Genomic DNA, 21,240 nt, shown 5'->3' with positions numbered 1-21,240 from the left:
TGATATCAAAATAGATTTTGATGATTCACCCACTGCACCTTTGACTGCCCCTTCTAACGATGACAAGACTAGCAGGGAAAGTTCTTCGAAAAAGTCTTTGAATCTTGAAGATTATAAGAAAAGAAAAGGTTTTATGTAAGCAATACCTATATTTATTGCATATTTTTTTTTTCTTCTTTTAAAAATGTAAACTATGTTTATTGTATATTCAACTGAAATTGTATTTCCTCAATATTTTTGCAATTTATGTTTAGATTATAATGTAATTTTTTAATAATGCAGGTATTCGTCATGAAATATATTTTTCCAAAGGACGTTTAGTTATTTTTTTTTCTTTTAACGGATAGTGAAAATATTTTATGATGAATGATTTGTCCAATTTTTAAATACGCATAAATCTTGGAATAATAACGATTTGGCAGTGTAATAATAGTCGCAATGCGAGTAATGAAAGTAATTAAACTAACGGAGAAATTAAAACGACATATTTCATCTTTATTTAATGACTAGTTGAGTGAAAATTTTTGCTCTACCTTCGCAAAGGTAACTCTAATAAGTTACTTACAAAAATAAAAAAATTATTTACAAACAAGTTATAAAATAATATTTATCAATAACCAACATTGGTAAATATAGAAGGAAACATAAATTGGAATAAATTCACTAATGAACTTTTTTTTTTAGGATGGTCCGCTTTAGGCAAGACTGGAAGTTCACATTAAGTATTTTAACTTAAACAACCGTGTTATTTAGTCAATGCGAGTAGAAAATATGCATATTGAATAGGTAAATAGGTACTTTGAAAATCATCATTATTATGAAAGCACTTCAATGTATTTTAGCCGCATTTCCAATATTAACGTAGGTAGGTAGGTATTTCAATAAGTACCCGTAAAATATTATTTTAACAATTTTCGCCATCGATCAAAATACGGTGGCGGGTTCCGTTCGTAAAAAAATAACATTATCATGAATTAGGCTTTTTTCGTTTACGCCACGGAGTATTGACACATGTGCTTATATTCTTCCACCATTTATTCAAATTCGAGTACGATTTTATGGGGTAATCATCGTGTAGCATGGCACACAGACGACAGAAGAAGTAGGTGTTGATAAATTCACCGGTTTCCTTCCAACGAAAATACGCATTATACAGATCGTCGTCGCTATCCAATTTGAGCAAATATTCGGCCAATTCTTTCGGTGATTCAAAATCATCAACGTGGATGTACGAATGGTATGGAGCTACCGCAGCGTAATCTTCTGGGCGAGCTCCCATTACGATTGGAACTACATCGTGTCTGTAAAAGAAAACAAAATTGATTCATTCAAGACGGTGATTCAAGACGAAATTAATGGAATTGAATGAAGTAATGGAATGCCAACGAGTCATCTAATGGGCCATAATATGTATTGGGTGTATTGGGTAATGAAGAACTTTTTCGTCTTGCTTCAAAATACCACCAATTTTTATAACTTTTATGCAACTAAATGGATTCAACCTATAGGTAGCCAAAAGTATCCAGGTTCGCATATACCAAGATAACGATTTTTAGCGCTTATTCTATTTTTTTTTTCAAATGAAAAGAATTTTATAGATGGACATTTCCGGAGATGTTTTTCATTTTTCATCATTTGGGGCCCACCTTTGATGAGAATAATAAAAAAATTATTTAAAAGTTCAGGCATCAGTCATCTGTACATCAAGCAATGAGTAACAGCTGGACATAGCGTTCATGAAGTTACAAGTTACAAGTACCTAGCTAGTAGCTACCTACCTATTTTAAAAGTCTATTTCATAACTTTGCCCCTTCAGTTTGCAGAACGGCAGATTTATTTACATAAAAGTAATTATATTGATTACCTATTATATTCATTGAGCATTTTTAAATGTTTACTTTTTGAAATCAGACTTGGACAAATGTAATCTTCAATTTTGTTTTATTTAATTTTGGCACTTTGCCAAGGAAAAGAGTTGGAATTTCCTCCTGACCAAGTATCTCTGCCTCATCTCCCAGTAAAAATCATGCTTGATTCTCGGAATCATTATTATGCTTTTTGTACAATAATAAATAATATTAGCTTAACATTTCCTCCTTGATACCCTGTACCCACTCGCCATTCTCATTTCCTTGTCTTTCTGTTCCTTTTTTTTTTTTTTTTTCTTCAGTAAGAGTAACCACTTTTAAAAATTCTTCACATTTTTTAAGATTACCAACAAAACTACTAAAAGTAATTTCTAAGAAGGAAATAAGTAGAGAAAACAGAAGGGCAAACCCCCTCCACGCTATCAAATTTTGAAACATCCCCTCCCCCCAAATTTATTTCATCCCTGCCCTCATCTTTGTTCGCTAATCAATTCAAAATCCCTATTCAGCATTCCATTCGCAAACATAATAATATAACTTGGATACTTACTGGAGAGCATTAACGAAAAACTTTTCCGTAATGTAATCGATACAATTTGAATTTTCGAATGCCAAATAAAATTTGTAACTTTTATCCAAATGTTGGAAACATTCTTGCGTACGAGGACATTTGAGTGGTCCGCAAAAGCCGAAAATATCCACCGAGATGTACTTTTGAAGTTCATGCGCGTAGTTAAGTCTGCCATTTCTTGCATTACAGTTGGACACAAACCAAGCCACCAAGTGTGTTTTATTAGCTGCGAAATTCCGTTTTAATGTCGATTTTTGTTTCACGTTATCATCGTAGTACACCCATTTTTCATATGGTGTTACTATGTCGCTATCTCTCCTGTACGTGGCGGTCCAATTAATCAAATCGTTATATTGTAACCGTTCCGTGTGAAGTGGACATTCCAACAGATAAATTATCCAAGCCTGCAAATTAAATGAAAAATATACAAATTACGTAAAATGCCACAGATATACAATAATTTGTAATAATTTTACCCCAAATTGCCCAATATTAATGGTTCTAACCTGTCTCGGAGGTCTTTCGATATTCGGTAAAGTAAAATGATCCTTGAACAGGATGGCATCGGCACTGCCAGCCTGTGCTTGGTCATCAGTCGCGAAGCATTTATTTACTGGACATTTGGCTTCCAAAAACGAAGCTCTTCCAGATTTTACCCAATGATCTAATCCGTGCCATAATAAAATTGTCTTCGTGGGTGATGTTTCCTCATTATAATTTTCTGGTATGTACATCAGTTGATTGGTGATTCGATCCTGTCCCGTGACTTGCGATGGCCATATTTTTCGGTATTGTTCTTCATTTTTACTCGGCTGTTTCGCACCCTTACGGAAAAACCATGGTAATTGATTATTTAAAGCCTCTTGGGTAGTGGTAACTATCGTATTTTCTGGCGCATTTATGATTTTCTCGGTGTTTGGAACGTTCTTTTTCTCTGTGTTTAAAGCGTTCTTTTTCTCGGTGCGTTGAGCATTATTTTTGTCGGTGTTTAGAGTGTTCTTTTTTTCGGTTTTTTGAGTGTTCTGAAACGTAATAACATTTTTTCGTTATTTAAAGTCTTATCTACATACAATGTAAAAACATGAAAAATTATTTTTCACAAAGATGATCTCAAATTCAGACAAAACGTTTTTGGCATACGCCTCCTTCCTTCCCCATCTTTATAAAAAAATTATTTAAGTATATCTATAACGATTTTACTTCAGGATAACTATTTAGTCATTATTTCGTAAGTCATTTCCTACGATAGGATACTTGATACCTATCGAATAATAATACAGGGTGCCCAGAAATATCGAGTACCCCTAAGAAAGTTTTTCATTAAAAATATAGGTTGGCAACGTGAAATAGATGCGTATGATTGGTGGAATGTTATCTCCCCAGTCCAACAACCAATCATGTGCTATCATTATCATCATTCACTGTGACCAACCAAAGTATTTTAGTAGAAAACTTTTTTAGGGGTGTTCGATATTTCTGGGCACCCTGTATGTAATACATAAGCACAAAATAGGTATGGTATAGGTAATATTACCTGTACTTCCAAAATTTTTTCATATTTCTTGACCGGTTTACCAGTGGTGGTAGTTTTTTCGACAGAATCTACCAAAGTTGCATGTTGTCGAGGAGTATTAACGTCAGCTTCATTGTTGATCACGGTAATTAAAACATGAAGGCTTATTAAGACTGAGAATAAAAAGAGCACGTACAGCAAACGTTTTAGGGACAATTTACACAACATTACATATTGCTGTATCTATTGAGAACCGCTTCGAATATCCACCATGAAACATTTGCCTCTATGGCACGCCGAATACGATATCATCAATCTGTAACATTCAAAAGATACATAGATAGGTAGTAGGTCTAGGTATACGTTGAACTTATCTCTTTTTTAAAAATATATGATTAGATAGATAGCTTAAAACCGTTTTTTAATAGATGTGTATTAGTTGGGTAGGTATTGAAAAAGTGATCTATTACGTTTCAAATTTCAATGTCAACCATTCAGAATGGTAATATACGTTGGGTAATAATATGTACCTAAACAAAAACATCAACACCTAAACCTACTTTGGTATTTACTAGGTGAACGTGAGTTCGAAATGCACAAGGAGTTTTTATTCGTATAAGTAAAATTCAATGGATACTAATTAGATAGTGTATTGTAAATATGGAAATTTTCTATTTTGAAGTACCATTTAACTGTTCTCGAGGAATTCGGCTCGGTCTATAAACTTTCGTTCGCCATAAAAATGCTCGTTTTCGGTGCTTGCGTAAGATATTTTTCATTACGCAATAAGTTGTACGCATCATGAAAGCGCGTTTTCAGCACCGTACGCGCATGCACAGTTCAATTTACATTCCCTAGGATCAAAAAGTAACTTTTCGGTCCTGGGACTTTTTGCGTTGCCAAGAAAAGAAGTATTTTCGTGCATCAACGAACACGAAGGAGGGGAAAACGCACTTTCATGATATCAGTAATGATTTTTTCGGATTTTTTGTTCAAATAGGTAGGTAAAAGGTATACCTACATTAATCTAAAGTATGTGTGCACAATGTACATTGCACACTTTATAGATGCCCATCGGCCATCCCGTTTCCGAAAATTACGTATCAGGCATACGCTTTTTTAGCGTTATTTTTCGTTTTGAAATATGTGTTCAAAAGAAGATGCTGTTGTTTGACCATGACGAGGGAAATATTTCTACTAAGAGAAAGCTTTTTGGACTGCACAATAAAAATTCAAAAGAGCATACCAAAATACAGCAGGTCAAATTTCAAATGATGTACTTTGTTTTTCGATTTTTGGCGAAATTTTGAGAATTTTAAACCTGGTTTATTTCCATTTTTCAATATTATTTAAAAAAAAAAAAAAAACCAAAAACAAACAAACAAACAAACAGAATATGCACGATGAAAGTCGTATGAAGAGTACTTGGATTTAAAAAAAAATCATCTATACCTACCTACACATATTTTATAATTTGGAGAAGTTCTTGCTAAATTTATGTAAGTATCTAACAAAATGAAATTATAAAAAAATAGGTATACCTACATTCTCGCTCCTATAATACGTCATGCGTCATTGGTACATATTAGCTAACATTGAAAGCATCTCAGATACCACAATCAAACGGAAGTATCCAGATAAATATTGCAAATTAGTTACACTTGAAAAATGAAAATTGATAGAAAAATGAATCAAGTTCAACTGGTCGGATCTTATGCCATATGTAAACCAAAATGAAATATAATATCAAAATGGTTTAGTTTTCTAATCACTTTTATCAGTTATATACTCAGCCTTCATCCGGAGTTGTTTATGGTTGCTATATAACGATTGTAAAGGTAGGTATACGTACATACCGACGGATAAAAATTATCATAAAAATTTTTGAGCTAAGCGCAGATGATAATTGATAACTAAATACCAAAAATGTTCAGTTATGTTCACTCATCGTCATCACATTACTTGTCAACACTACCCTTATTCTCATTCCGTCCCTTTTAAAAATATCGAGAATGAAATTTTCAAAACATTGGCTCTTCTTCCTCATCCTTTCGTAATTTTATTAAAATAAAATTGCCCCATCTAATAATAATTCATACTATAAGGAATTTATTATCAAAAACTCCATCAAATTTCTTTCCAAATGCAAAAATGAATACTATGAGCTAATTTTGTGATTCCATTTCTCCTTCCTACAGTTGGAAAAAAAATAAAATATCAACCACCTACCCGGCTATCTATTCATATTTTTTGAAAATATTCGTCCCTGATAAATAATAATTCAACAGAACGAATTTTTAATCCAAAAAAAAAAAAAAAAAAGATACATTACATAAGTTTTTCGTTTAGTTTCATAAAATAAAATGAAATGAGGCATTGAATTATAGAATCTATCATCTTTTTTTAAAACCCTAACCATAATGATTTTTATCACAAAACTTTTTTCCATTTTTTAAAGAAAAAACAACCAATGTGTTATATGATGCGTGGCAGGTATTTTGTTGTCATTCGCTTCACTTCGCTGATAATTTATTAAGTACCTACCTGACCTAGCTATGTATACAGGGTGCGCAGAAATATCGAGTAGGTGCTCTCAAAAAAGTTTTGTGTTGAATGTTTCGGTTGGTCGCAATGAATAACATAAGAATCATGTTGGTCACATGATTGGTTGTTGGACTAAGGTGATAACATTCCACCAATCATATGCATCTATTTCACATTTCCAATATAGGTATATATTTTCAACAAAAATTTTCTTTGGGGTATTCGATATTTCTGTGCACCCTATACCTAGACCTACTCATATGTTAGGTACTTCATTTTTTCATTATCGGCATTGGTAGGAAATTTCTTGAACTGAAAAAAAAAATTGATTCTTATTACCTACAAGAGAAAAATAACGAAATAAAAAATCAATCCTCAAGACACGAACGAAAACCAACAATGAAGTTAAAAGGTAGGTAGCTAAGTAGGTAAGAATTTAATTCACTGAACCAATGAACCGAGTTACTTTTTTTTCTATACTTGTCTTAATCAATCTTACTTCGGGATTATTTTTCAATCATCTCTTATAGTCTTATCAATAATCAATTTTGGAAAAATGAAACAACACTGTAGAAATACATTGATAATGCATGTAAGATAAATTTAATACGACATGGAAGTAATCTAAAATGATCTTTTTTTCAATTTCATATTATAAAGCACGCGAAAACGTTGATAATGCAATATAAAATCGATATCTTAATAATTTAACGTCGTTCGGTCGATTTTTATAGGTCATAATTTCTCGATGCTATTTCAAATAATCTCCTATCTATATCAATATGTACCTACTGTATTCTATTTAGGTAGGTTAGCAAGGCCGTATCATTTGCACCTTTCAAGTAAGTATACCTACTCATTTTGGAAAAATAATTAATGAACATAATGGTAATGGAAGGATAACACTTGGCATACATATAACGATGACATAAATTCACGAGTAGGTATTAAAAGTAAATAGACTATGTGTAGGTATATGGTATGGTTTACCAGAAAATGTTATCTTAATTGCGGTTCATTATGAAATAAACGTAGATTCATATGGAGTAAAAACAGCGCACTAAGCTTATGTAAATAAGCAGCATTATACAAATTTTAGATCAATATGTGTACGTATCTGCGAGTCGAGTTCAGCTTGCAACTATTAAATTCTCCTCGCTGTACCTACTAACCTATCTACTTGTTCGCTATATGAATTAAAATATACCTACCTAATGGCATTGCATTGTCGTAAAATGTGTTTTTGGAATATCTATGCCATATAGCAGAGATAATATTTTATAGATGAAAATGAAGTAGGTACACCTGCACACATATTTCAGTGAAAAAATTGAAAACCATCTACGCAGTTTAACACGATTTCGGTCTGATGTAAACAAACACCTATACACATGTACATTTAGTCTATATATTTTTAGGCAAGTTGAAAAGCGACTTCTTTTTCATTAAATTTTTAATATTTTTTTTATTTTACTTGGTAAGTTGGTACCTAGCTAATTTCTATTTCAAAAAACCTCGAATTTCGAAAATTTAACGAGTAAATAATTTTTCCACCTCGAAGACAAACTTTTGTCAACATTCAATTGACCGTGACAAATGAATTCCTCACTTGGTATGCGAAAGTTGATGGAAATTAGAAATTAACGTTTGAGGTTCGTAGAAACGCAAACCAATCGAATTTTCTTCTTTATTTGTATGTTTCATGATTGTTTGCTATTCAGAGCATAAAATAAAAAACATTCACTGGGTGGCAGTAGCCATAATTTTTCAACATCAAACAATGCTTCCCTAAAAAAAAAAAACCGTCGAGAGCCGATGCAGGCCCGGAACAAATTCATGTTGAGCCCCATTCTAAAGCAGAAGCTATTTTTAGGTTTTTGAGGGAGGAGGGGGCATGTCGACTGAAAATTTGTCGATTGATGCAGTAAAAAATATCAATTTTGCCCAATTGTTACATTACGAGTAGGTATATCTAACATTTTTATAACTTATGAAAAATTTTATTTTTTTCGATTTTTGGAAGCCTCAAATGTGAAATTTGTGTATTTCGAAATGAGAAACAAATTGACCCGAGCAAAGCGAGGGCGAGAGCGTTTGAAAACTTTTATTTTGAGATGCCTAAAAACGAGGGTTTTTTCAATGCGAGTAGTTTATTTTTTGGTGTTTGAAACTCTAGAATTGGAATGATAGGTATGTTTTTTTTTAGTAGGAAGTTAATTTTGAAAAAGAAAAGAACAGGCTCGAGTGAAACCTTCTGAAAATTTGTATGTATTTCGAGAAGCATGAAACAATAGTTTTTTTCTATGTGAGGATGAAGAATTTATTTTTTGGATTTTAAAATTTTAGAATTTGAATGTTTTTTTTTTTTTTTTTTGAAGGAAGTTGATGTTGAAAAAGAAAACAGAACATGAAAATTTGTATTTCGAGAGGCATGGAAATAATGTTTTTTTATGCGAGGACGAAGAGTTCATTTTTCGGCTTTAAAACTTGATTTTTTTTTAGAAATTTTCATCTTGATCTCGAAAAAGAAAGTTTTCTAAAATTTGTTTATCAAGAAGTAAGAAATAATGTTTTTCTTTCATCGCAGGCCCTTATCCGAAATTTTCGGGCACATTCGTAGTTCACTGGGTGGCAGTAAGCCACTACTGAGTGGTACTGGTGCCACCCACTTTATATGTTATTTTATGCTCGGGTTTGCTTATAGGTAAAGTCATTAGAAAAATTTATTCGATTCGCGGCCTCATTTGCCCTTGTATGATATGATTTTCAGTTTAATGTTGGTATTGTTAACGTTTTGTAAGCTTTTTCAATCGTCAAGTAGGTACTCAAACGTGTCGCTTATTATTTTGAAACGCGATTAAAACACCATGAAGAAGGCATACCATACGTAATTTAATTACACGTCAGCTCGTAATCATGGCCTGAAGTTTAGATAATTATTCGTACAAAATGGTTCCATTTGTGCAAACTGCAAAGTTACCTACGAGTATTACGAGTATTCAATTTTGAAGAGCTGTTATCAACATATCAACACATTTTTCAAGAGGTGATGATAAATTGGTCGAATTTTTTTTTTTCAATTTCGATAAACGGTTATGTGAGTAAGTAGGTACCTCTTGTAATTATACCTATATTCGGGGAAAAATTCACGAGTACTAAGAAATTGCTCGCGTTATTCACGATTACAATATGCTAACTCTTACTATGTAAAACACATGCCTGCCTATGAACTATAGATACCAATGTATCATGTTTCTTTTCTAAAGCTGATGCGTGTGAAATTGTGAGATCGTACAATTAAATCAGCTGATTCCTTGAAACTTGATATTTTAATCTAATTCAATACTTGGATTAATTTTTCCATGTCCCTTGACGTGTGAACGTAGCATTTTATTGGTCAAAAAATCTCGATATGGTTTTTCCAGATTTTAAATAGGTACCTAGCTACCTACATAATCGATTCAAGAAATTTTGCTCGAAATATAAAACACCACTTCCTAGAATAGAATGACGAATCACTTTCACAAATGAGAATTTTAATCCTCTAATACGGGGTAAGTACTAAGTAGGTACCTACTTGATTTATTTTTCACCATTTTTCCCCGTTGAACTTATTTAGTTTTTTTACCCTAAAAATTGATACCTTTTATCACAATAATTTTTTAAAAATCAGGTCGATTGTACGTTAACACTCATTCTTCAAGGAAAGCAAACGTTTTTTGAGAAAATTGCAAACAACCGGCGTTGTAGAGCGTGAAATTTCCCAACTGCTCAAGGCTGGTAATTTTTTTCTGGTAAGCGACTTCGAGTCGAGGGGAAATTCAAGGAAAACTATTTGCAGAAACACCAGCAAAGAAACTGTATTCACACCTGCGAAATGAATTTTTGAATTTCGTTATGTTCACGGCAATTTCTCATTGTAAACATTTTACGATGATGAATAAGAAATTCCAGTGAAGATTTCGAAATTTAAAATTTCACATCGCAGGAATAAAATTTAAATGGTTTTTTCACTGATAGGTGAAGAAGGCTTCTGTAGAATAAAAAAATTGCATAACAGGTGATTTTCTTTCTTTTTTTTAAAAAGGAAATTTTACAATTAGTTTACAATTACCCACGTCGCGTCGGCCTTATACTCGTATGCTATGAAAAAGGTGTTAAATTGTTCACTTATCTTACAAGCGAAGTAGGGTAAACGCAGGTAATATGGGGTACATAAGTTCAAACTCTTCCTGAATGGAGAGAAATTTGATGAAAAATCGTCGACCGTATACAATGGACGAATAGTTCTGCCGTGAAAATGAGGCAAAATGTGACGGCTAGATTTTGGATGCAGAATCCAGGAAACCTTCTGCTCATGCGCCAAACATGACGCTTACGGCGCTGGTGGAGAGAGAGACGGTTCACTGGTTGAACATGGGTAGGAGGTAGGAAACCGTCTCTCTCTCCTCCAGCGCCGAAAGCATCATATTTGGCGCATGTGCAGAACGTTTCCTGGATTCTGCATCCAAAATGTGGCCGTCTTTTTCTCCGCTTGAACTATTCGTCCATTGTATACGGTCGACGTGAAAAATGAAAATTTGTGATAGTATAGATGGCCCGCATCGGCTTAGCTGGTTCCTATGATAGGTACCAGCTATAGGGATGCATATTATACCTACTTATTATCGTAAATGGAAACGTGTTAACTATTTAGTGAGTTAGAAATGTACAAATACTCTGTATTCGTACATATGACGTCACAGGCGGGTCAAAGGCGGTCAACCCTTCTCATTTACTTGAGTATTTTATTAGACAAGGGTAGACAGCCTCCGCGACATTTATGGCTCGAGATAGGAAAATAAGAACATTATTTATCTAAATTTATAGTAAAGAATGCTCGCTTTTTGGCAGGTCGCGGAATCCCTTTGAAATCTACCGATGCCGCGCGAGCATTTCTTACCCCTTTTTACCACGTGACTAGGGGGAGGTCCCTAATTAACCCTATTTTCTATAAATTGAATCGTTTTAGCGCCAAAAACCACTTGGCTCCTAAACCTGCAGTAAATAGGTACCTCATCGCGAACGTCTGTATCGGTGTGATTTTATCATATTATTTCTCATCCGATGATAGAAATAATTTCACAGTAGTGATGGTGAAAATCATGGTCTACTCTTTTAAGTTACGCCACTCCGGTCAGTGGATAATTCTTTGGTAATTTGGTCATGGATCCGATAATCATTAATTTGTATCTTTTTGGCAATGTCCCCCTGAACCGGTCAGGCATACATTGTGCAAAGAATTAAAATGTACCTCGTTTAGTTAAGTGCCATCGCCGCCTTTAGTATTCGTAAGGCCCCTGATAGAGATGGTAAACATGAACAGTTTTGGTAAGTAAGTTTGAAATAACTTACTCATATCTAATTAATTTAGCATTATCAATTAATTAGAGTAGATGGCTAAGTATACCACAGCACTTGGGGGCGTGGGTACTTGGTCAATTAATCTATTAAAAATATCTTTCGAATGGAGTTAGATCAAAATTACATCTTGTTCTCTTTGGCTAAAATTATGTATTTTTACCTATCAAAGTTATATTCGTAATCGATAGTTTCGTAAAATACAAGTGATACTTTATGGTACTTTGATGTAAAAATATTCTATCTCTGCCTTAAAACGGCTCTTAGGCAACCATAAATGTTTGTAAAAGGATTTAATGATGTCTTTGTAAATTACGTTTTAATAAAATGATCTTAAATTGTTTTGGTGTTAGAATCTATTTCTCTCGTCATCTCATAATAATTGCATATAGTCGTTCAGCATGATGTTAAAAAGCCTCTTCTATTGAGCTATCCTGGCAACTTATACTAATATTTCTCCCTTAGGAAATATTAGGAAAAATCTAAACAGCTAGGGAGGGAAAAATATCTTTCTTCTCTAGTCCAGTCACGTTAGAACCCCCTATATCAAATTTTTGCGACATTCGAAAATTCGAACATTTACCCATCTGTGATAAAAATTGAGGCCACTAAAAATCATTTTTACTATTTTTAATTTTTTTTTGAAAAAAAAGTTCAAAATCGATGTTTTTGAAAAAGTGCAGGTAATACATATGAGGTAGGTACCAATAAAAACTACAATAAAATGACTTTTAAAAAGCCAAAAAATATTTTTTTTCCAGTTTTTACATTTATGTCACGCACAAACCATGGTTTCCCATGATTTTTTTCATAATTTTTTGATGTTTCGAAAAAATTGTTGAAAATTTACCAAAAAATGGCAGATAACATAAATATTTGTAAAAATGAAAATAAACGAATAAAACAAACGAGAAAAATGATTTTTATTCATCATTTTTACACTTGTTAGTCTTTTGGTTCTTTTTTAGACATTTTTGGTTCAGAATATGTCAAAAATCTACGAAAAAACAAGGTACCCCATATTACCAGCATGTAAAAATTTTAACACCAAAAATGTTCTATTTTTTTTCAATTCAGAAAAACGACTCACTGAAAAAGTAAAGCATGAAATAGATAGTAAAATCATGGCTCTTTCCGGTACTCTACTTGAAATTTCAAAAAAATATGTATTTTTCGGGAAAATGTTCAAAAAACTTGACGTAAGTATCTGTTTTGGGGTTGCATGAAAAAGTCACCACCGACGAATAAAAAAGAGTACACGTGACCAATTGCCTCCGGGTCTGATAAGATCATCTAAGAATCATTTAAAAACACTACTTAAATTTTTTCCTGTTGGATTGCACCCATAGAATATGCAAAAAGCGGGTACCCCATATTACTAGCAACCCCATATTACCTGCTTTTACCCCACATATTAGAACCGGACACAAACATTTTTGAACTGGCAAAGAGGAATCAAAAGAGGTCCAGAGAATCTCTAAATACACCAGCAGCAAAAATGTCAAAAGCTGGAATTCATTTTTCAATTTTTGGCGAATTTTTAAAAATTTAGGAGCTGTATATCAAAACGCAGTAAGTCCATTTTTATAAAAAATGAGATAAGAGTGTTTTTCTATGTAAAATTCAACGGGGAATCGATTGAAGCCATCGTCGTAAATCCATCTGCCATGCTTCACCTCGAAAATCCCAGTTCAAGTTGAGATTTGCATCAAAACGCAGTAAAAACCAGTAATTTTGCTTCAAAACGCAGTAACTACACTATTTTTAGCGTTTTTTGTGTTTTAAGGTTGGTAAACATTGATTTCAGAAGGTGGTTACTGTTGGTAATGAAACTACAGACTTTTAAAAAATTTCCAACATATTGTTCAATCATAATCACACTTGGCCTGAACATAATAAACAAAATCTTGTGTCATCACTCAGTCAGTCAGTCACTATGGCAAACGGCGCCTTAATTTTGAATATTTTTTTTACTATTCAATAGATAATAATCATCAAAATGGTTCTCTACCCATGTGTTTTTATTTCAGTAAGAGAGTGCCGGTGTATTTACTGCGTTTTGATATAAAATGTGCGTGATTTTTGTAACGTGTTTCAGATCAAAACGCAGTAACTGTCTTTTTTCAGATCAAAACGCAGTAAAATTTTTCTCCCCCTTCCCACGTCCCCCCCCCCGGTTCTCAAAAATTTGGGCACTTTCATGTTTTGAGGTCATGTTGACTTCCTTTATCCTCTGATACCACATTTGACCCCCTTCGACTCCCCCCCCCACAGTTTTTCCTCATTTCTGAAAATTTTGCAAAATGGACTTACTGCGTTTTGATATACAGCTCCTCATTCAAATTTGGCCCATTTCTTATGAAAAAAAAATCAGAACTTGATCAAATTGACATAAAAGGTTAAAATTTTGTTTGTACGCCATTTTCGACCTCCCAAGTCAATACGCAATGGTTTGAAATCGTTTGAAACCTCCAGCGAATTTTTGGATTCTCCAGTTTTCGAAGAGATGCTCTAGAAGTAAGTAAGGTGCAATTGAAATTCAGCACCTATAAGCTCGAATTTACCATCTTTGTGATCCTTTCAATAAACAATCGTTGGAAAAAATTTCTGATTTGAGCCGGCAAAAAATCATTTTAAAAATACATATGTAAGATTGATCGAAAGAGCCACAAAGATGGTAAATCCGAGTTTATAGGTACCTACTGAATTTAATTCTCGCCTTATTTAGGAACATTTTGTTTTTGTTTTTGTTTTCAAAAACTGGAGAATTCGAAAACCCACGTTAGAGGCTCCAGAATTGATTCGAAATAATCACCACTCAACTCAGGATCTCGAAATTAAGGTAATACCTACACGCCAAATATAATAGGGTTTTATCCCAATTTGATCAAATTTTGATTTTTTGTGAGAAAAAAAATGCCATGTTTGAATTTATAAAAATTCGTCAAAAATCCAAGAATTGAGTTCAGCATCTGAAATTTTTACTCGAGGTAATATCCAAGTAAATTCGCTGCACTAAACACCTCCCTCTCACTGTTGGCTTTACCTATTTGTTTTTTACGCTGTTATTCTCTAGTTGTCTATTTTCGGCATAAAATACCTACATGGATAGGTAATTTTTTGCAATTTAATTACTCTCCTTAATACGCTCTTTATTCCATTCATAAATTTCAATCCATTTTATTGACGAAATATTAAAAAATGGCGTTCAGTGATTTAGCTTTTATGGGAAATGGCATGGCAGAGGGAAAACTGAAACTATAACACTATTCGTACTTTGAACAATGTAAGTAAATTAGATGCAGATTAAGATTTTAATGGCCAATAAAACATTTTAAACAAGCAATTTAATTGTTTCTTTTTTGGTTTAGTATATCAAGTACAAAACACATCACACGACTTCTACATAGATAGCGGAAAAATTTTAATTTTCAAGGATAAGTTGTATATTTAACATACACGCTGGAAAATATGTACCTACCTAGCTAACATAAGTAAGTGCCAAAATGAAATTTCACTAGTTACCTTAATATTTTCAAGACGATTTCTAAAAGTGCATTGTGCTTTTACCATACCCGATCCTATCTTATATTCCTTTCCTAAACACCTATATCGCGCCCTTATTACTTGCAACTCACGCTGTCCTGTTACCAACTCGAAGTATTTTGCTGTTATGGAAACCTTTGTTGCTTCAATAGTTCCGCCTGGTCAATTGACACACATTATTAAATAATTACAAGCGTATATTACGATAATAACGGTGAAAAAGCTGTACCGAATCCCCATATTTAAGTACTAATCCATTTGAAGCATCAAGCGTACCTACGTAATGTAAACTTTACATCTTGTGTACCTACGTTAAAGATAAGTCAGTAAGTAGATTGATAACGAAAGAACACCCGTGACTCATTTAACTAATTGAAAAAAAAGACGGATTTTATCTAGTCAATGTTTGAAATTTCAAGTAGGCAAGTACCTGTGGCTCGTATTAATTTATTTCCAATGCCCTCAAAAACTAGATAGAAAATCGAGTGTTTTAAATAATGGCAAATTTAATACCCACTAAATTTAGGTAGGTAGGTATCTGAGCAATACGTTTCATCATTAATATAATACCATGTTCGCGTATATAAAGTAAGTAAGAATTAAAGTAAATACTCGAGGGAAATGAAAATGATTAACTGATGGTAGTATGGTATTTTTTGTTTATCTTTATTTTATTTTTTTCACATGTAGTATACGTATAATGTACCTCCCACATAAACCAGTAGGTTTATATCGCGCTGCTATGAGCCAATATACGAAAAAGTTATATGTATTATTTTAAAATTTAAATCATATTATTCGCGTTCCAAAACTTTAATCGTCTTCGTATAACGTGCAGCTTTTTAAAAATTCATAGCGTAAGATGACTTTATCACGAACGAATAAAGTCTAAAAGCAAAAAAAAAAAAAAGGAGAGAGAGAAATAAAAAAATAGACAAATAAAGTATATAATTTTTACAGCTTATTATAGGTATACTTTTTTATCGCTCGAAGTTGTGAGCTTTTTCCGAATATAACGATACGTAAAAAGAATCGTTAATGATGAAAAACAATTTAATGGACCGAAGATTAAGCGAGCATCTATCCATACTAATTCCGTTACCGTATAGATTAAAAAGTTAGCTGCCCTCGAAAGAGGTACCTTGTTCGTACCCAAATCCCAATTCGACGTGAAAAAGAGCCTTTTGAATAAGTAATGTAATTTCAAAACGTGCTATTGTGTATCGTCATAGGTTCACGATTTTCCCAATTGCTCCGAGGTGTTTTAGTAATTTTCCACCTTTTACGTTCGTCTAGCTGTGTATTATTCTCGAGCTTATTCGAAATTCAAATACGTTGATTGTTGGTGGATGGAATTTGAAAATTTTGCACGCGTTTTGAAATAGGGTTCTTTCGAATAGCATGGGAATTTGAATTCTTTTCACGAAATGGAATACGAGATAATTGACTTTTTGAAATGATTAGGTACGTACATTATTTTCAAAACGTAACTCGATTATTTTTATAAATATCAAATTTTGACCAATTTGGGTTAATCTATCTTTAAAATATTAGCAAATAGGTATATTTTCGATTCGATCATTCGATTTCTTACCTTGGATGAAACGTTGACCGATGATTGAAACGCCTTTGAGGTAATCTATATACACAGCAGATGAAAATGTATCGATGTGGGAAATAAAAATGAACAAAAATTACGATATAATTCGAAAAGAGAGCACGATACCAGACGAAATAACAAATCCGTCGCGATACTTTCAACACTCACGTGACGACAGAACCGTACGTCAACGTAGCGGTAACAACAGCTAAAATCGAGCATAGTCACACCAAACGTACCCTAAGATTGGCGAATGCGAACGATGCGATTCGGTCAGCAGCTTACGCAGGCGTCGATCAATGCGCCCCGAACCCTTTTGTTGGCGGAACGACTCATCTGTTACTTGGTACAAAATACAAATTCATAAAGCTCGAGTCGCGTTACGTGTATTACGTATTTTGAAAACAGTCCGAGACCTAGAATTAGGTGCCCTGCGACTTGCGACTTGCGAATGCGAGAGTTATTATCAGGGCGTTGGTTTTGAACTTGTGAACTTTCGCCGAGGTGTAAAAATATTTTTCAGACGGCCAAATTTTTCAATGAGTTAATGTAATGGAAATAATACCTCATGCGGTTAATTCGTTGTCGTCGTCTATAGTATACTTTTGATACACACATTCGTGTGTAGGTACTTTTTTCCTATCGCAATTTCACCACCGACGACGATGACGATGAGGTGTAGTAGTCGCGGATAATTAGCGAGGTAATTGACCGATTACCAGACGAGCTAAACGGTAGGTTTTTTGCGATAAATGTCGTCGGGTAAATCCGCCTTCGCATGTAGTAGGTATCCAATTTCGCGTCATTTGAGTGGATTTTAAATTGTCGTGTCACGTAATATTAGAATTAAAGGATTAAAAATCGCTGTAGCTTATGTATTTTCCTTCTTGTTTGATAAATAGACTAGCTAGAGGAATATGCGAAAGAAGAATCAATTTCACTGATTGAGACGATGAAGAGCTTTGGTTCAAGATGGATGTAATAAAATGGGGTTTATGACTGATATCTGAAACCTACCCGCATTGAACAATGAGTAGTGTGAAGGATTACAGTGGCGTTACCTATTTTATGAAAATAAAGATCTCTTCTGTTCAACTTCAAGCCATAAGATGGGAAAATTTTCAAAAAAAATAAATAAATAAAAATTGGTATTTAGAAAGCAAAAAATTGCTCAAGTATTTTAAGTGGATACTGAATCAAATTTTCATAAAATTATTTTATTTTCATCATTTAAATCCAATCCTTAAGTTTTTTCGAAACTGAGAAGCCCGGAAGACACCGAGGGCCCAAAATCAAAAATACATGGACACCTATTCAAACTGAGATAAGTGCCCTGTATACCTAATTAGTGAAATCATTCACATGTCACATTAATTTTCGCATATTTTATCAAACTTTTTTTTTGAAATTGGAAGAGCTGGAGAGGGCATTGTGGTTCATATGCTGAAAACTTAACAAACGATCCTGAAAGTTCAGATGAATTGGATCGAAATGAATGGGAAGGGAGTGATAGGGTTTCAGAAAGGTCGGATCAAAAAACAAGCCCATACTCGAAACTGCCATCATTAAAACTTTTTGAATTTTGATAAAAATTTGAAGTTTTTGTACCCCAAGAGAAATATCCCATCAAAAAATAGCATCGAAAATATCACTAAGATAAATTTTGTATTTCATTTTTAGATTTTTTGCAATTTGCTAAAAATTTGAATTCGGACATTTTTTTGAAATTGAAAAATAAAAATTTGATAATAAATTGAAGCAGAAAAAGCTCATTTTTCATCTCAAAAGTTGATTGGCGGTTTTTTAAGCTGTTCTGGAGCCCTTATCGGGCCTCTATAGCAAGTTTTTGAATTTTTCGCTTCTTAAAAAAACATCACTGAAATAAAAGTTTTAACAGAACGAAACAATTTTTGAAAATTTCTACCTATATTTATGTAGATGTACCCAAATTTATCGCTAGAGTCACAAAGACAGTAAATCCGTATGAACAAAAATCAGTTTTGAGTTTTTGTTTTTTTTTCATGGATATGTAAGCACAAATATGTATTAGTTTTTAAAAATTCGTTGGTACCTAATATAACAATAAAGTACATAATAGAGCACCTGAAATTCGGTCTGGTACGTAGACCTACCTGCAATAGTCAAAGTGAATATGGAAAAACAAAAAGACGCATTTTTCAGAAAAATCAGTAGAATCGCCTATAGATACCTCTACCTACTTACCTATACTAAGAAAAAATGTGGTAGGTATTGGAAAAGACGTGAATTTATTTTTAAGATTCATGAAAAAACAAACATCATTATTACGTTTTTAAGTACTCGTACCTTACCTACATAAAGTTATGATGAAACTTTGTGAAGCACTTGCCTGAAATCATTCATTCCTGTGTAGATAACCAATTTTTTTTATCGCGATAGATAGTTAAACATTCAATTAATCTCAATGATGAAGTAATTTGGCTAAGACTATAATATCTAAAAAATATTGGAAAAATTTCCTATCAATAAGTTTTAACAAATCAATTTATTTGATCTGGGGAAATCGCTCATGTAAGGTGGTATAACAGAGGGGTGATAAAATGGTGTTTTTCAAGTTGGACTTTTAGAAAATCACTCCACATTGCAGGTCTAACTGTGGTACTGTAAGCCATTTAGATCTTACGTCAGGTATACAAAATTATCATAAAACTTTTGTACTCATCGGAATGTATTAAATTTCTATGTTCTCTTCTGATTTGACACACTGTCAGATCAGAAAAAGATCAAATATTTGGCTGACAATTTTTTATGAAATGGGAATGTCTCAGAGATCTAGATTTTAGAAGGTCTTATCGATATTACAAATAAAATGACGTTTTACTACGATACTGAAACATTAAATGAGGAATTTGATTAATTATTTGAAAATATCATTAGTCATTACATATGTGACCCGCTGAGCAAAACCATATCAATACCTATGTCGGAAATTTTTTTTGAGAAATAATACATATGTATAATAATTACCTACCATATTTTTTTTTTATTTTTTCGTATACTTACCATTCAAGTCGCATATTTTTCCCCTTTTCGTTGACTTATGGTATGGTTTATAAAAAAGTGGTTTGGAGGTGGAAGGGAGTGCATATGAAATCCGGCCAGAGTACCATTGAAAGAGGGGGGGGTCGTAGTACACAAAACCATCAAAAAAAATATCGATATTAATTTCCACTTTTTCTAAAATTGCGATAATCTCAAAAAAAAAAATCCGACATATGTAGTATGGTATTGCTTAGCGGGTCACATTATTTTAAAATTTAGACAGGATACTGAATCATAATGAAGAATATTATTCAAAGTTAAAGCGATGAGTTTTGTATCAAAAGTAATAAAATAACTCGACCTGAAAAATAAAAAAAATTAAAAAAAATGAGTTAAAAATAATTTTTGCGTATCTACTTACCAGTTGAAAACCACAAAAATAAAAAACATCCATTACTTGAATAGGTACCTACCTATTTATAATTTTTTGAAATGCTTCGAAATCGAAACACTTGTTTTAAAAACAAGATTGAACATTTTTAAACATTTTAGCAAAATTTCATTAATCTACGTCCGGAAGGTTTTTTCAATCTTTCTTTGAGTATACTGACAGACATTCAAAAAACATACCAATGTCCGAAAGAAGCTTTATTGTAAAGAACTGTTTTGGGAATTTTAAATCACTCATCTATAAGTTTTTTTTGGCATAAGTAAGTACAGGTAGGTGAGGTACTAGGTTGATACCTCTTTTCAACGCAATTTTTTCGTAAATTCGATTTTAAAAACACAGAATAAGGCGAATTAATGACGTGGTTTTCGTGTTTTCCGCATCACAGCGCATGATTTTTCGTATTATATTCGTACGATTGAAGATTTCCCTCATAATGGCCCTTGAATTGAACGATGTTCATTATAAAAAGCTGAGAATTAGGGTGCTATAGTAAGTATACCATACATATTGACTATGTACACGCGCTACCTATCGAATTACAAAACGTTGATTTTTCTTTGCCGCATTGTTTTTGTTTGTTGAGTTATACGATCGACCACCCTTTTCTTCTGCCTCTTATTTCTTATAATCGACAAGTATATTCCACTCGTATTACCCCAATATTTTATACATAAAGAGTTACGTATGTGAAAATCGGTACCTACTAAATAGACGTTGCAGTTATTC

At 33.0% G+C, this 21,240-nt stretch overlaps 1 protein-coding gene across 2 annotated transcripts; it reads right to left on the bottom strand.

Moving 5' to 3' along the window:
• Positions 1–474: 474 nt before the first annotated feature.
• Positions 475–17,598, bottom strand: LOC135831439 (glycoprotein 3-alpha-L-fucosyltransferase A-like). 2 transcript variants are annotated; one of them, XM_065343923.1, is made up of 5 exons: positions 17,037–17,598; positions 3,974–4,268; positions 2,946–3,461; positions 2,419–2,843; positions 475–1,301 (listed from the first exon to the last, which is right to left on the bottom strand). In XM_065343923.1, the coding sequence occupies exons 2-5, from the start codon at positions 4,178–4,180 to the stop codon at positions 968–970; spliced, it is 1,482 nt and encodes a 493-aa protein (XP_065199995.1). In that variant the 5' UTR covers positions 4,181–4,268; positions 17,037–17,598; the 3' UTR covers positions 475–967. The 2 variants fall into 2 exon arrangements, with proteins under 2 accessions (XP_065199995.1, XP_065199996.1); XM_065343924.1 differs by lacking the exon at positions 17,037–17,598 and adding an exon at positions 5,498–5,680.
• Positions 17,599–21,240: the final 3,642 nt, after the last annotated feature.

Source organism: Planococcus citri, chromosome 1, assembly GCF_950023065.1.
Source record: "Planococcus citri chromosome 1, ihPlaCitr1.1, whole genome shotgun sequence".
Classification (NCBI taxonomy): Eukaryota; Metazoa; Arthropoda; class Insecta; order Hemiptera; family Pseudococcidae; genus Planococcus; species Planococcus citri.
The sequence above is the reverse complement of the archived record's forward strand: the minus strand, read 5'-3'. Positions and strand labels throughout refer to the sequence as shown.

What these genes read in the sequence shown, in the direction of transcription:
- LOC135831439 (XM_065343923.1), bottom strand. Translation starts at nt 4,180, where the DNA reads ATGTTGTGTAAATTGTCCCTAAAACGTTTGCTGTACGTGCTCTTTTTA. An exon ending in AAAAAATTTTGGAAGTACAG is followed by an intron (nt 3,462 to 3,973) that starts GTAATATTACCT and finishes ATTACGTTTCAG; the next exon opens with AACACTCAAAAAACCGAAAA. An exon ending in TCGAAAGACCTCCGAGACAG is followed by an intron (nt 2,844 to 2,945) that starts GTTAGAACCATT and finishes TTTAATTTGCAG; the next exon opens with GCTTGGATAATTTATCTGTT.